Raw genomic sequence first — 14022 nt, 5'->3', positions numbered from 1 at the left:
TCATCCCTTTTCCATCTTTCCTCTCTGGATCTCAGAGTCTTGTATCAGGTTTAGAGGACTATAATCCTGTGATTTTTGTTATTGTGTACAATTGGCTTGAAGCATCATTTTTACCAATAAGCCTTGTTATTTTTACCAATAACAAGTCTGCTCACTAATGCAGGCGCCAGAGGAGAAGATCCAAGCTACACTGCCAGTCCACCTACAGTCGCATTCAAGGAATATGTTGGCATTTAAAATGTCACTTTCCAGACACACGGATTTGTCAGCGAGTGTCCACCTCTGAAATTGCATAATAATAATAATAAAAAAAATTCCTTGTTCAAAGACTAACTTTTATAGTAAGAGAACTTGACATATCAGTTTAATTAAACTTGAACTCTTTGTTGCATAAACACTATATGAAAAAAGACATGGCTGAAAGCTCAGGTGACATTGTGTTCATTGCCGCTGTTTGTGATCATACGTTGGAGTTGGACTCATTGAAAGATTTTTGGCATCGTTTAGTCTTCAGTCTGCAAATGTAAATAATCATTAGTATGCTTTAAAATATATTAAAATAAATCTACATACCTGTGATTGTGTGCTACTCAGTGTGTCTATTTAGTATCTTTTCTTTTCCTATTGCAGACACTGAAATTAGCAACAATACAATTGTAAGCGGCTGTCTTCAGATGCCTGACTCCCCATTAACTCCTTTACCCTTTGGCTGCCAGCAGTTAGCGTAGATGGTTTCCTCATAGTCTCCCAGACCATCAAACTCAGTATCGGTAGAATTGAGCTTCTTTTGTTCCTTGAAAATCCTGTAAAAGTAAGAGTTTTTCTTTGGTAATTCGCTTCAAAGGCAAGGCAGGACATTTTTTAAGTAGCTTATGGAAATTTGTTAAAATATTTGGTTTAACAAATGGCTTTAATCTCATGAAAGCATTTACTTCACTGTGGTAGTTGAAGAGCCACCTGTTAAAGAACAAACTAGCTGAGAAGAAATGCCTTTCAGTAGCTGCTCTACTGCATATTGATGGGTCATTTGTGGTACCTGTGTGTACACATTTAAACTGAATCATTTTCTTGCTTTAGCAGTGAAGTAATGTGAACCTAGCAGATGAGGACTTCACAAAATAATGAGCAAAACCCAGTTTGAAAGTTATTACTGTACATGTTTGCACAGTAATAACTTTTTGTTCTTCTTTTCCTCCATGAGGGGGTGTAACACTGTATTTTCCTCCTTACTGTTCAGTTGGCTTTGTTTCAACAATAACCACAGCTGCTGATGCCTACAGCAGGCAGAGATCCAGAGATGCCCTTAGAGCCTTTAATGTGAGTAATAAATCGTTTTTAGTGAATGATGAGGATCACTGAAAAAAGTGAAAAATGTATTTGGGTTTTGAGTCATTAGTACTGATAAAACCTGGGTTAAAAAGAAAAGGCAGCTCCTCAAATGTGACACATTTGTTATGTAAAAATCTTAAAAAATGTTTCCTACAGGCTCCTGTAGTCCTGCTCTGGGTGATCGAAGCGAAGTCATCTTCTCTCCTGTAATTTGAGATTTCTTGACAATAGACAGGAAGTGACCACCAGGGGAGTTGGACATTGCCGGAACTTCAAGGCCTCAGAGAAATAGCTATAATCTTTGTCTCTCTCGGGACATTTTCCGGCTCGGGCTCGAGAAGCAGCTCCAAAGCAGCGGATGTCTGATTTCTCTGCAGCTGTAAACAGAAGCGCCGGAGAGTCCAGCCACACGGAACCATAGGCTATTTTATTTCCAAAATAAAAGCAGACATTGGTCGATTTTGTAAATGCCAATAAAACTCAACATAGATGGGGCCACGTTTCAGACACAGTATGCGTTGGGAATAACATGACATTTAATGAGACAAATATAAAAAACGTAATGTATGAATATCTGTCTTTAATCCATGTATTTAGCTCTACTTGATATCTTGTTGATGCTTTGCCTTTTGAAATCGTGAAAATGGATTGGTAGGACATTTAAATAACATATTTACATTTTGTTTAACCTACGTTTTTCCTCTTCCCGTCGACCAACAACGCATTTATTATGTTTTTAAGGAAGTGGTTCTCTTTTACTATTGTGAATAACTTGACATTAAGCACTTCCCACTCCCAGCGCCGACATTCCTAACCCTCTAGTTAAAAAAGAGGGGGAGTTGGGGGGAACTTTTCAGAGCAACCTGGAGATTGTCCACGTTTACAGCCTTCACTCGCCGCTGCCCTGCTCCACATCTGCAACGTCGGCCTCTGCGTGAAGCGCACTTAGCACCGCAGGCCCTACGTTTAATTCGTTTCTGCTCAGTATTGTTAATTTTCATCCCTCTAACTTATTTGACGCGATTCTGTAAACATGTTTGTCTGCTGGTTAGTTTTTCTCCTGTTCACTACAAGGCTTTCTGTGGACTGTAATCCCAGTCCTGTGTTAGGAGATGTAGTCGTGGACAGATACTTCATCCCCAAAGTCTGTGCCAGAGAAGCGAAGGAAGGAGATTATGTGCGTTATCACTATAACGCCACATTCACCGACGGAAAAATATTTGATTCGAGGTAAGTCGTTGATGCAAGTAATACTCTTGTCATTTATTTCAATTTAATTTCCTCGCAAAGTTGATCATTGCGCTGCTGCGGCCCTGGAGCAAAGTAGCCGTTCATTTTCAACACTGGGATTCTAATGCACAAGTCCGAACAAGTTTGCAGGACTCTCCGTGTTTACCCTGTAGATGTAATTTCTCTTCCAGACTTTACATCCTCTGAAAGTTGACCTACTTTTAACATTTCCTTTGTCTTCACAGCCACCAGAGAGGAGCCGCCAAAGTGGGCATGTTAGGTGAGGGTCGGCTCATCGCTGGCATCGACAAAGGTCTGCAGGGCATGTGTGTGAACGAGCACAGGAAAATCACCGTCCCGCCTCAGTTGGCCTATGGAAGCACCGGCGCAGGTAAGTAAAAAAAAAAAAAAAAGTTCCCGCAGGAAACTATTCTGCTTGTGTTTTTGCAGCATTTCTAAGGACCCACAAATTGTATGCTCAATTTTACTAATGTTTATATAAAGCACAGAATATTTTCCACTGCGACCAGGTGGTAATGTGAGGTTTCAGATTGTCCCCCCGGTTTGTCCATGCTGCAGTTTGTATGGTTGTGTTTTTTTTGTTTTTGTTTTTTTGTATAACTACAGATATGCAACTTCAGAACCCGCACTGTTTCTCATCACACAGCAGGTGGAGATTTAATACCTTGACATACTGATTATGGAGCTGCACAGGCATCCACAGTTCATTTCTGTGAGCAGCAGCTATTTAGGCGTTGGAAAAGGTGCATGTGTGTAGATGGCAGATCATCCAGCTGTTGAGTTTCTTTTATTGTGTATTGGGTTCATGGTTATGCAGCAGTTACCTTTATCCAAGGTGCAGAGCAGTGGGAAAGTTTGCCAATTATCAGAACGTGTGATAAAACTCAAAGCAGATTTTTAATTCTCATTTCAATGAATGCTCATTTAAGGGAATAACACAGTTTATGGTGTAATTTGGTGTAAGGCCCAGCACTTTAGATGGCTGTGGAGAACTGTTTCAGTCCATCTCACTTTTATCTCACTGTGTTCTCAGGTGATGTGGTTCCTCCAGACACCACGCTGGTGTTTGACATCCATCTGTTGGATCTGTGGAACACAGCTGACTTGGTCGTCACCAAAACCATCACCACTCCCAAAGACTGCAAACGCTCTGTGATGCGCACTGACTTTGTGCGTTACCACTTCAACGGCACTCTGCTCGACGGTACTGTCTTTGACTCCAGGTGAATTCTATCATGGTGGACAGGTTTCATGTTAAAAAGGAGAATTGCTAAATGATCTAACAAAGTGGTGACTGGCTAGACTGACTTGCAACTGTATCTTTTAAAAATACTGACTTTTACAAAGTCTGTGTGTGCACGTGAGCTAAAACAAAGCTGTGTTTGTTCTGTCATCCAGGCATGTTGTCTGTTTTCTGTGCTTGACTTTGCTCTTGTATGAGCCCCACGCAGCTACACCAGGAAGCAAACTCACAACACCTTAGTGGGCGAGGGTTGGCAGGTCAAGGGCATGGACGAGGGCCTGCTGGGCATGTGTGTGGGAGAAATCAGAAATATTGTTATCCCACCCTTCAAAGCCTACGGAGAAAAAGGATCGGGTGAGTGCAAAAGACATGGAAAAGAAAGGAAATTAACAGGTAGAACTCAGGCATTCAAATGAAGTGACTGTGGATGTACATGATTTTTAGGGTCAGAGAAATAAAACTGTGATGAGGAAAATGAATCAACAGGTCACATCTTGTCAACCAAATGAATGTGCAAATCACAGACAATACTTCATTTTAATTAAAGCCTCACTGTGAGGTTCTGCACTTGAGCAAACATGGATGTGAACAATGTTCACTTTTAAATGTTTTATAAGGAAACCTTATGATTGTGTGCATCCTTAAGGTCTAACAGTGAGTTTTGATGAGAAAATTATAATCGAAAAGAAAAAAACGAGAGAGAAAGAAACTATAAGCCTAAAACACAAGGAAATCATTTCGGGATTGCAGACTAAGGCTAAAGATAAGCAAAAAAAAACCACTGTGATGGCATTACCATATGTTTAATAGGTTAAATTACATTATCGGTTTAGTTTTGTGTTGAAGAACACACATCTTATACTGCTCTTCATGTGAGACTTGTATGTTTAGCTCTGATTTAGCTCCTTTTTCTTTACTAAAATGTGCAATATATTAAGTAGATCATTGTTTTGTTTTAATTTTATTATTTTGTGTCATGTGAAGATACAAATAGACAATAGAGTCAACGGGTAATTTATATTAGTGTAATAACTTCCATTCCATTTACCAAAATTCACCTATCTATATCGAGCCACATTTATTTTGTGAAGGTTCATATTGTCCACCTTGTACTCCCCAGGTACAGAGATTCCCCCACAGGCAACCCTGGTGTTTGATATCATGTTAGTGGACATTTATAACCCAAAGGACAACATCACTATTGAGAACCAGGTGGTACCTGAGTCATGCAGCCGCAGGTCTGTGGTTGGAGATTACATCCGTTACCACTACAATGGTACCTTCATGAATGGAGTCACCTTTGACACCAGGTTTGATTAAGATGATTTCTTTAGGGGAACTCTTGTCTTTAAAAGATTTGGCATAAAAAATTTAAACCTTTTATTGTAACCAAACCATTTTGGCACAAATGTTGCTGTGCACAGCTACCAGAGGAACAGCACGTACAACACCTATATCGGGATGGGGTATGTCATTGCGGGTATGGACCAGGCCCTGGTGGGAGTCTGTATCGGTGAGAAGAGGAGAGTTATCATCCCTCCACACCTGGCATATGGAGAGCAAGGAGCAGGTTAGTTATTGTAGTGTTTCCTTGTAGCAATAGAATAATACATTTTTATTTGTCACGTCGAGGTTGACAAAGTTCTATTCCATTCTATTCTTTTAGGCAATTTTGAGTATTTTCTGAGAAGACCTCATACAGTGGCTAATAGTGTCACTGGGGCTTCAGAGATAAGAATATGGGGCATTGGTGACAGTGGAGTAAGAATGTGGCAGTGTAGTAGTAGGACACAGGCTAATAAGCATGAAAACACTTCAACTTGGCATCAAACAATGATATAAAATTAACATTATCATCACATATTAAATGTCACATAAATATCAGCCATGAAGTTAAAAAGTACAATCTCCACAGTGACAAAGTACATTAATATTTAGAGGCATCAAAGAATCTTGGACAATGTAATTAGTAATTTGTCCTATTTTTAATAAAAATTCTTAGCTATTAACAACTCATGCATCTCGGACTTTAGTACACACATACAGTATATGTAAGACTCGTGTTATATTTGAGGTGTGAAATCCTTCTTCAGTGTTTAAAGCTGCTATAATTTTATAAGCCAGCAGATGTCTCTGTACTTGCTTTGTTTAAAGCCCCAAAGATTCATAATGTGCACCACATTAGAATAACTTTAACTGGACACTGAAGACAAATGACAGAGCAGGTAACTCATGGTATATGGTTAACACCACGAGTTGGCAGTAAGATTAAACTTCATTACCCATTCATACCCCTTGAGTGACTTTTTTTTATTTATTTATTTTTTCCAGGTGGAGTCATCCCTCCTTCAGCTGTATTGGTGTTTGACATTCACATCATCGACTTCCACAATCCCAACGACACAGTGGACATCCAGATCACCTACAGACCCGAAGTGTGTAATGACACCACTGCAGTGAATGATCTGGTCCACTACCACTACAACTGCACCCTTGTGGATGGCACGCTGCTCTTTTCTTCGTGAGACACCACAGACACACACTCACCATCTACTGCAGCAATTTCAGTGCACTGCTGCTTTCATTTGTCAGGTATGTTTTTAACATTGTCCTCAGACACAGCTATGAGAACCATCAGGACGCAGTGCTGGGTTCGGACAAAGTGATTGACGGGCTGGACGAGGGTTTACGGGGTATGTGTGTAGGAGAGAAGAGGGTGGTGACGGTGCCTCCTCACCTGGGCCATGGAGAAAAAGGAGGTGAGACTTCAGCTTTGCCCTTATAACATATGAGAACCATCACACACTAACACTGTTCTTTAGCAAGAGGAAGTCAGTTTGATCATTACTCAACAAGGAAGCTTATGCTCATTTATGTCTGTGTACTAGCACTAAAAATTATACCTTAAAAATAAATTACAACTTAATTTGTCAAAATCAGATTGTAGCAATGACTCAACAAAGTGAAAGGTCAAGCTGCACTTGAAGATGCCTTCTCAAAATAATAAAAACATACATGCACATTCCAGACAGTGAAAATTACCATGCACCATGTCATTATGTATATGCACAACTACTTTTTTTACTGAGAGTAAAACTGTGTTTTTCGTTCTGTCAGCCCCTGGTGTGCCGAGCAGCGCTGTGTTGGTCTTTGACATTGAGCTGATGAGCTTTGAGAAGGGAGTACCACCTGGCTACCTGTTTGTGTGGCTCAAGGACACGCCTGAAGATCTGTTTGAAGCCCTGGACCTCAACAAGAACAAAGAGGTGCCACAGGAGGAGGTATGCTACGATGAAGAGTTTTTGGTCATTAATTATGAATGTGCACAGAATTTCTACAGTTTCTTTATAGAACCTGCTGAATAACTAAGTTAACATGGAGTACAAGTAAACCCTGTATTCATAATTAGGAAAAAATACAAAAGTAGAGCATACTTACAGGATATCAGCCACATACATCAATCCACTGGATGGCAATTAATAAAGTTAGGCTAATAATTATTCCATCATTAACTCAGAATTTTGTTTCAGAACATGCAGTTAATATAAATATTGTCCAAACTGATTTGAATCGCTATTACTTTACTTGAGATGTCAGGCATGTGCAGCTGACTTCACAACATGTGGGGCAATGTTTGTGAAACATGTTGGCTACACTATTTAAAATGAAAGAGGGGGCCAAAACATTACAACCACCATGATCTCAATAATAAACAGAATTATCACCTGACATCTCCAACTTAAAAACTGAGAAATTCTAACCTTATAAAAGTAGAATTCATGGCAAAGCTGCTGTATTAGATTGTACAGGGGTACCTAATAAAGTGACTAGTAAGTGTATGTCTACCATGCATCATGTCACCCAGTGATTTAGTGTTTTTAAGCTGATGTGTTTTTAATAATGAAGGTCTATGGCAGAAACAAGGTAATCCAGGTTCCAGGCTGACAATTAACCGAACGTTAGCATAGAAGAGTCAATGTTAGTTTTAGCATCTGTATGGTGTGGACAATACGTAACATTTAGAACATAACCAGAGCATTCGATATGCATTCATTTTTATGTAGTCATTCACACTATTAATAATATTGTGTAAGTAGCATTTTTTGTTTTTTCTAGTAACTACACTACACAAATGTTGTAGTAGTGTAAAATGTTTTCATTTAAAAACAAAAGAAAACTAAATTGTCAAACAGACAGTTACTTAGTAAATGACCCGTGCTGTTTTCCATTAGACGCTGTTCTAAAAGTGTTTAGAGAGAATGCAAATCTGTATCTTCATCAGTGGTCTGGTCACAGTGAAATCCCTTTCTTTAAGTAAAGTTTCACAACTGAGAGGTTACCCTCAGCACTGTGCTGAGTTACTCAAAATAATTAGTTATGTTTTCTCTTCCCACATAACCAAGTTACAGATCAGGACTTATTCTTTGTTTTTAGTTTGGGGAGTTCATCAAGCTGCAGGTGGCGGAGGGCAAAGGTCGCATTAAGCCTGGGCTGACCATAGAGCAGGTCATTGCTGACATGTTCCAAAACCAGGACCGAAATAAAGACGGCGTGATCATCGCCAACGAGCTCAAACTGAAGGTAGAGGAGGACAAGGAACGGGAACAAGCCAAGCACGAGGAGTTATGAGGACAATGCCTTTCTTTTCAAAGGAATAAACCTCAGCAGGAGACTTCCCACATGGCAACATGGTTTAATATCAGACTCTTCTGAAATTACAAGAAAATACTGCAAAGGATGTATTTTGTGAGTGTTTGACAGTTTGTAATGCAGGAAAAAAATAAACAAGCACCTTTATTTGTCCCTGAAAGTCAAATTAAAGTGTAAGAAAATAATCATAAATACAGGCAAGATGCAGCGTTGCAACATTTCGTACCCAGTGCTCACAAATGAAGTGACCATTAGTCAGGTATGGATTATGAAATGTACAAAGTGCTGGTTATAATATTTTTATGAGCTAAATGTGCTATTTTTATCACACAATGCTGTATCTGGTATCAGTGCTACTTGGAGAAATGTTGCAACATCCCAACATACTGTTATTAACTGCATCACAAGAAATTGGTAGCATACTGTACAAAGACATTGTAAAAAATTTTGATTAAAAGGGACAATTGGTTAACAATACTAAAATGAATGAACTAGTTTCTTGTAACTAACTGGGAGAAAACCTCAACTTACAGTAAATAAAGATGTTTTTTTTCTAATTTGAGTACACTTGCATGTGATTGTCTCTCAAAAAACAAAACAAACACACACCAGAGCAGTAACAATATGAAATGGAAAATCAAGAGACTGAATTCACAGCTGTTACGCTTTCGTAAGTAAGCATATTTTAAAAGATACAGAGACATCTGCTGGCTTATAAAATTATAGCAGCTATAAAAAGACTGAAGAAGGATTTCACATCTCAACTAGAACTGAGACTGTCTTACTTGTCTCTCGATGAGGTAATGTAGCTGAGGATGGCATTTGGAACATCACACCAGCACCACGTCAAAGGAGTTGATGTATGACTCTTTTTTTTTCTTCCACCTGAGAAATGCAGGGCCCACATAGGACGAACTTACAGTAATTTCCACCACACAATAATCCATTCAACCAGCCCACCCCTCACTGACCTGGTCATTGAGGAAGCCGATAGTCAGGATGTTCTTGGGTTGACCCTGCAGGTGACTGAGGCCTGCTGCTTGTGACAAAGCTCCTTCCCTCTTGTTAAATGTGTGGATCAGTTGGCCCGTGAAGGCTCACAGGAGCCCCTTAACAACAAGACAGTTACTTTTTTTCCCCCCCAAATTGAAAACAGGTTAAATGACTGACTAAAAGAATAAAGATGTGTGAGGCTAATACAACTATAATCCAATCATTTATGATCTTTCCTAACAAATGTGTCAAGGACATTTTTTATTTGTCTTATTAAATATTCTTTTGACTCAAATCATTACAAAAGATTTTTATTTATTAGTATGTTAGTTTTAAGTTAAGTGAAAATTATTTCTTATTTTTTTTGTGGAAGGATACCAAGAATTATGTCATCTCAGCAACAAAAGTTACACCTGCTTGACTTATACACAATTAACATTAAATAAGTGTCTTTCACACAAATGACAATAATGAACACGCTATGAAATACATGAAAAGCAGCTGTGGTCAGACTCACTGTGAGGTCAAATTCCATGTAGTTGGAGATTACGTGGATGTTAGGATGGAAGACGTGGTTCTGTCGGATCACCTCCTCCAGGACGTCTCCCACACCAGCTGAGAGGATCAACAGAGGAACCTGGTGCTCTGACAGACTGTCAAAAAATACTTTGCAGCCGTCCCTAAAGCCACATGAACAGCAGTCATTGCACACATTAACCAGCAACCCCTGAGCTGAGATTTCTACCATATGTATGACAAACAAACAGTTGTTGCCATATTGCCAAAGTAAAATTTAATTCTACTGATACTCAGTTGATTTTAAACAATTTTAATCAATAAAGATATTTAAATATTTCACTGCAGAACACCGTATTGATTTGTTGTGATTGACAACCTAAAATTTTATGTCCCTTATGTATGGAGACAATCACATGCAAAGTTATTTGCAAACATAATTTCACTGTGGAACTGTAGTATTGTTAATGTGGTAAAGTTGTGTGTACCTGAGCATAGCGCTAGATTCCTTGACAGCCATGGCCAGCATGCCCTTCCTGATCTTCTGCTGAATCAACAGCTCATTAATGTTCCTGGGCTCTGATTCCACTTTCTTTAGTCCTCAAACAAATCTAGATACTGAAAAGGTTAACAAGTTAATCCATATCCACAGCTACAGTAAAGAGCAAATAGCTTGATAATAAATCCTAACTTCTAGCAGCCAGTGTTTCAATTGAAAGACAAATATCTCAGATTGTACATTCCTTTTTAGGTAATGCTGCTATACGGAAGCATCGTGTTTGACAACATGTTTTCCTCCACTGTCAATGATAAACACAGAGTGGTTGCCAAATAGTTATTTCTAGTTTGCTGCATCCTGCAAGTAAACTGATTATCTGTGTACATAATGTGAGCAGTATGCACAACACTTGAGCAGCATGTTCTTTCAGTGCATACAAAGGTAGATACAGTACAAAAACCACACCAGAGCAGTAATATGAAATAGAAAATTTGGCAAATCAAGAGACTGAATTTCACAGCTTTCGTACGTGAGCATATTGTAAAAGATACTTAAAAGCTGCTCCGTCTCCTACAGTAAAACAAAGTAAAACGTTTGTGCTAAAAACAGACATGAAATATACTGTAATCAATATTTATAAGAGTCGCAAGAAAAAAATATAACTATTCTTTTACTGTTTTAAGGTGGTACATTGCTATTCTGTTTCTTCTGCTTCTACCCTAATAAAACATCAGCCACATTGTGTAAAAAACTGATTTACACTTTTTAAAAGTTAAATGTGTTAATGCATATTAAAATGTATCATTAATTATTCTAAGCCCTGAACAGATTACATTTAAAACTGCAAACAGCTAATCACATGTAAAAAAAAATAAAATAAATAAATACTATGACAGAGAACTGTTTCTTACCCCTCCACCATGAGAGCCAGCTTCTCTTCAAATCTCAGGTTAGCATCAATCTCTATAGGATAGTAGGTGTTCAACAGCTCCCTCATCTACAGTGGAGCAAAAATTACTTGTAAATATAATTTACATGCCAGGAAGGTTTAAGTATTTATGGTCTATGTACATTGTAGCTATGGCTCCAAATAGAATTAGCAAATCAGTGCATGACAACCTACACTATGTATCCATAACACATCCCCTAAAATGGGCTTGTTTTGGTCACTTTAACATTCTTTAAACCTAAGGGTAAATTTTGTACTATTGATTTTTTACTAAACTTGCTGAAAAACAGTCACATAGCCAGAAAGTCTGTGTAGACAAAGAGCATGTTAGACAGGATAGGCTGAATAAGATTTTTACAGTGTGGCAAAATATAAATCTAATTTTTATTACCCATAACTTTCATTTTAATTATGGACTATTTACATCATAGAATACTCTCTGCTGCTGAGTTTACTCACCTGAAGGCTGATTGGCACCTGCTCACTGCATGGCATGGATGATCTCCTCCACTCAGCTGTGTTCCCGCATGAGCATTGAACACTTAGCCAGCTCTGGGATCTGAAACGAAAAACATACAGAAATATACTAAATGCTCATCATAAAGAGCCCACATGAACCCTGGTGTTCAAAACAGCAATATGTCATGCTTACTTTGCTGTTCAAAGTATGTCAAAGCTCTGAATAACTTATCTTTATCCTGAAGTGTTTCCTCACCTCTTTCTTGCTCAGCTGATGCCAGATTGCCAGGATAGTCCGGAGGATCCAGGGAATATGGTATTTCTGCATGTACAGTGGAAGATAAAGAGAGGTCATCACCATTACTGTCTGTGGTACTAATTTAAGGGGAAACTTTTTCAGTTGTATAAAACAGATTCCACTTTTACATCTGAGGTATTATGTTAGTTGGGTTATCTGAACATGCTACAAAAACAACAATTTACATTTGCAGATATAAAGTTCAGCACACACCAAGTGGTGGTCAGGTACACACAGCCTAGCTAAACGGATATGGTCAGATGCAGCAGGCCAACAATAAATCCCCCCTTCCTCCTTTTCAGTAGTGATAAGATGGCTTTACAGCTGTGTGTGCTCATTTTAGGGGCTGTAGTTTGTGCTTCTGTTTCGCGATAGACTGTATTGTAATGCATAGGGAGGTGTTTACTATCAGGCAGCCTCAGGTGACAGTGACCATTGGGGCCAGCTTTAATTCTGGTAGTTTCACTTCTTTTTTATTTATTTTTTTTTTATATTGAGGTCACTGTGCCCCTGCGACACTGAAATCCTTAGACATTGTGTTGAACCTTCATATAATGTTATGCCTCACCATAATTTTATCACAGAGGTAGGTAGGTGTGTTTGTCCTTAAACTATGTCCAATCTGTCACAGGTGGACTCCAGCTATGTTATAAACACAGTTCAAGAACAATTAAAGCAAACAGGATGCACCTGACCACTATTTCAGCTGATTATAGTTCACAACGTGTTGTATTTTTCATGTAAAAACTCTCCTGCATTTGTGGGAAAAGTTTCACTTAACGCTAGTTGTGTTTACGCTACCACTAAAAAACATTTGTAAGTAACGTTATCTTATTTCCCATCCAGCCAACAAATGACCGTTAAACTTGCCATTTTCAAACGGGAAAGTGACCTGTCGCCGAGGTAGAAAAATCTCCCCAAACGCTAAACAAAAAACTATATCTGAATTCCGTCCAGTTGACTTCTCTTTTAATTTTCTTTGCATTCTGTGTCGCACCGGAACCATTCCCCCGCTTGTCTTACCCAACGCATACGTTCCGATGCAGTTCAGTTTCCAATTAATTGAAGAAAAAAATCGTAATTAGTTTTTATGGTATTTATTTTACCTGAGTGACGTTGCTTTTATTAACGTATATGTAAAATGCGGTATTTGTTATTCTAGTACATTCACTGTACAGCTCTGGGTACTTTTAAGAAGCAGATTCTTAATATTATCAACCAATGATGATGTATTTTTATGGATTAATCACCTGGTCGTATTTATGATACACAAGTACTTGTAGGCAAGTAGGAAAATTTTTGCATAGTACTTTAACTTGAGTAAGAAATTGGACGTGCTAAGTCTCTACAACTGCCACCTTTGGCTACTGTTTCATCAATATAGGAAGAATGCATATTATTTACTTATGGTAAAGTAGCAATTCCACATTATACTCAGTTATATTACTCACTCATTAAGTTCTGCATTAAACATGTCACACAAAGCTCCCCTTTAGTCATGCATAAAGCCATTTAAAATTCCTTAGCTTTTAATAGTAAACTGTCTCAAATGATTTTACAACATAAATTTGTGTCTCTTCTCACTGAAAAATTCTCTGGGTATATAAAAAAGTACCAGTAAAATGGTCATTATGGATGATGACTTGCTTTGAATTATAATTACAGTTAATTACAGTTTTGTTTATTAAGGTAAATCTTCCCTGATAAATTGCTGTCTATTTAGATAGACACTATAAATGGTTAACTGGTAAATCGACGGTCTTTGGGCTTTCACATCTAAGACACAACCTTAATGTGGTATTCATAACTAGGCAACTCGTCCACACAGCAGTTTC

General features: G+C 38.4%; 1 protein-coding gene and 1 pseudogene across 1 annotated transcript; one reads left to right on the top strand and one right to left on the bottom strand.

Moving 5' to 3' along the window:
- The first annotated feature begins 1871 nt into the window (after positions 1-1871).
- fkbp10b (FKBP prolyl isomerase 10b) lies at positions 1872-9035 on the top strand. The gene is made up of 10 exons (XM_067488017.1): positions 1872-2559; positions 2805-2950; positions 3614-3803; positions 4032-4177; positions 4944-5133; positions 5248-5393; positions 6155-6344; positions 6440-6582; positions 6941-7104; positions 8258-9035. Exons 1-10 carry the CDS (start codon positions 2363-2365, stop codon positions 8450-8452), a joined length of 1707 nt encoding a protein of 568 aa, XP_067344118.1. The 5' UTR covers positions 1872-2362; the 3' UTR covers positions 8453-9035.
- On the bottom strand, positions 8574-13195 carry LOC137106084 (7-methylguanosine phosphate-specific 5'-nucleotidase-like; annotated as a pseudogene).
- Positions 13196-14022: the final 827 nt, after the last annotated feature.

The sequence above is a fragment of the Channa argus genome, chromosome 20 (assembly GCF_033026475.1).
Source record: "Channa argus isolate prfri chromosome 20, Channa argus male v1.0, whole genome shotgun sequence".
In the NCBI taxonomy this organism is placed as follows: Eukaryota; Metazoa; Chordata; class Actinopteri; order Anabantiformes; family Channidae; genus Channa; species Channa argus.
Note: the sequence above shows the minus strand (reverse complement) of the source record. Positions and strands in the feature narration are given on the sequence as shown.